This window comes from Austrofundulus limnaeus, unplaced genomic scaffold (genome assembly GCF_001266775.1).
Source record: "Austrofundulus limnaeus strain Quisiro unplaced genomic scaffold, Austrofundulus_limnaeus-1.0 Scaffold4, whole genome shotgun sequence".
NCBI classification, from domain to species: Eukaryota; Metazoa; Chordata; class Actinopteri; order Cyprinodontiformes; family Rivulidae; genus Austrofundulus; species Austrofundulus limnaeus.
The window spans coordinates 4638943-4641823 of record NW_013952406.1 but is presented as its reverse complement, the minus strand read 5'-3'; the positions used below and the strand labels follow the sequence as shown (position 1 = coordinate 4641823).

Sequence of the window (2881 nt, the reverse complement as noted above, 5' to 3'; positions counted from 1 at the left end):
ATATTTACTGTTCACTTCCTAAATTTTTTAACAGAACTGAAACCTGTGAAACCAAAAACTGTGGCGCAAGAGCGCCATTATCAGGTCATTCTAAACCGGTCAGGTGAGATTTCCGCCGGGGGAATATGCAGTAGTTACCGAGCACAATCACAACGCCATCAAGCCACATTAGAAAAACAGCAAAACCGGAAATGACGCAAAAATAGGACACAATTAAATTTGTGTTATGTCATTAAAAGTAACAAATTATTGTTCCAAACTGAAAATTAATGTCATACATATTTGTTTTAAGTTGTGTTATGTAAAATGTTTTGTGTTTAGCTACAAATACTTTATTAAAAATATATCAAAAAAAGTAGACTTTTTATTTTGAAAAGCACCGGATGTAGTGTTGTTGTTATGCTCACGCGGATGTCATGGCCGCGGGTTCAGCTCCCGGCCGCTAGGAGGAACAGGGAGGGTTCCTTGTGCCTGGTCCGAAGTGTGCGCGGAGRAGGAAGAGGTCTGCATCCCAGGACGAGAAGACAAGTCCAACCCGAAAGCGCGACACACAGAAGGAGAAGCCTTTCAGTTAGACTTTTCRTTGGACTTTCTTTACATGGGGACGAGAAATGACATCGTCGACGGGCGAAAGGAGGGCGTTTGCTCATAAAATCAACCGGTGAGACACAGACTGAAGTTATTGTTTCACAGCAGTCAGTGCGGGAGAGTGTGACCCGCTGGACCCATATGCACACATATAGCAAGTATGCTAGGATCTGAATTAACCAAAAACAAACAAACAGAACAACTACAAACAGTTCAGCATAAATACAGAAAGTTTAGCAGTTTACTAAAGCTGCAGTTTAAAGCTGCCGACCACACCTGAAGCAATGTTGTTGAGAGCTGAAGGCTATTTCGCTGTTCAGAATGGATGTTTTGGGTGTGTTAAATCGTAAAACGTTGGGAAACATTGAGGTGTTTTTGTTCTCGTGTCTCCATTAAAATAAAAATAAAAGTCAGTAAAAGTGGGACTCTTCACTTTCTCACGATTACACATGCTGTTTATTTGTCAGCTCAATCTTTACACAACATTCTTCACAAGTGTGAAAGTGAATTCCTCTTTCTGCTTTTATTAACCAGTGTAATTCTTGTCTGAGGTTTTCTCTAGTATTACTACAAATACTATAAATACTGGTACTTTCATTAAAATTTACTGTGTATAAGAAACACCTTATTGTTGCAGAACCAGATACTTAATCCTGTAATTAGACAAACTGTTGACAAATTAATGTCCACATGTCAGCTATTCATTTTTAACCTAKTGAAAAGTTGTGTTGATTATTCCAAGAGTGTAACTTTAGTCTAATCAGATTGTAAGCCAATACGTGTTTTTTTTACAGGACTATTGTCAGTATACCATAGCATTCCTCAGATCCTGTGTCCTGTAGAGGGTCCAGGACCATTGTTTTGTTCCGGATGCAGGAAAGGGTGGGAAATGCCTCCCTGGCTATTGCTTTTCCAGTTAACTTTCCTTTTCCTGTTTTAAAATTAAATAAAGTCAAAAGCCTGATGTGTCAGAAACTTGTCGTGATTGGAACGCGTTTTGCAGAGGAAAACTAGCTGGAGTTTGTTGTACCCTGGGTGGAAAACATCAAGCCATTGGCAGCCATGAGTATGAGAGGAACAGGCAGTTTGTGGATCTAAAGGAACAGCTGTTTGCTCTCTCTGGGCGGATTTGGGTTTTCTCCTGCTTTGTCTTTAAGCTGGCCATTTGCTGTTCATAACAGTTTGGAACAGAGCGTCTGGCTCTGTGCCCGCTCCGGGGAGCCAACTTGCTTAGATTCAAGTTGTTAACAGCTGCTGTTCTTCAGGATGGGCAAAGGGCCTCTTAGTTTATAAAGATATGTGTGAAACTCATAGACTTAATGCAGAGATGTACTCAAACGATCATGTCAATAACACATTATTGCACTGACATTACATCACACAAATATGCCAGTTTCGATTTAATTTTCACCAAAACTATACATGTTTTTTTTTCTTTTACTCCTGGATTTAAATGTAAATTTGTCTTGTACTCAGGACGATCGCTGCAGACATCAGAAAACAAGTGACAAGAGACTATGGCTCACCTCAGATGTCGAAGAAACGAGGAGGTGCACATCACCCTGTGAGTCATCCTATATTTAACATGCCAGAGTACGAGGCCTGCAGGTTTGAAGTTGCAGTTTGAAAGGTCTCTAAGTGAATAGGTGTATTCGTTTTAGGTTGGAATGCAAAACAAGCGGGGTCTGTGGGAACTAGGGTTGGGTAATATTGGCAAAAAAATAAATCACGATTAATTGTGGTATTTAGTCGATAACGATTAATTTGACGATTAATCCCCTGGAGTCCCTGGACACCCTTATTTCATWGTCACATGACCAATTTAGTGGGAAAGATTTGCTCTTCATAAAAATCTGTTCCAAATTGTGTCAAAATTACAGACTTCAGGCTATACATCAAAATTTAAATTGTGTTGATATATAAATAATTTACAGAACTTTTTTTAAATATTCATCATATTTGAAGCTGAGAGGAGCAGCGAGCAGATTCTAACTGTTGGCATTAATCGTATTAATTGTCAAGTGCCAAAAATTAATCGATTAATGTTTTTCTGACRATTAATTACACACGATACGATTATGCCCAACCCTAGTGGGAACGTCATTTTAAAACTTCCTGTTGCACCTTAACTTGATCGGTTTTGTTATTTTGTCTGCCAAGTACGGTTTAAACCAGATTTTAGTGATTTTCAAAGGATGTGCTCTGAAAATGATGTTTTGTCATGTCAGTGCCTCTCATACAGGAAGGAAAAGTATGGAGGTAAATTTGTGTTTTTATTCAATCAAACAAAAAG

At 38.9% G+C, this 2881-nt stretch overlaps 1 protein-coding gene across 3 annotated transcripts in view; it reads left to right on the top strand.

Annotated features, from left to right (window-relative positions):
• Nucleotides 1–502: 502 nt before the first annotated feature.
• Nucleotides 503–2881, top strand: part of dock6 (dedicator of cytokinesis 6) — a gene marked incomplete in the record, with an annotated part of 33574 nt that continues 31195 nt past the window's right edge. For all 3 annotated transcript variants that reach the window (XM_014024275.1, XM_014024283.1, XM_014024268.1), the window contains 2 exon segments: nt 503–661; nt 2065–2152. In XM_014024275.1, the coding sequence (XP_013879729.1) occupies nt 612–661; nt 2065–2152 (138 nt within the window).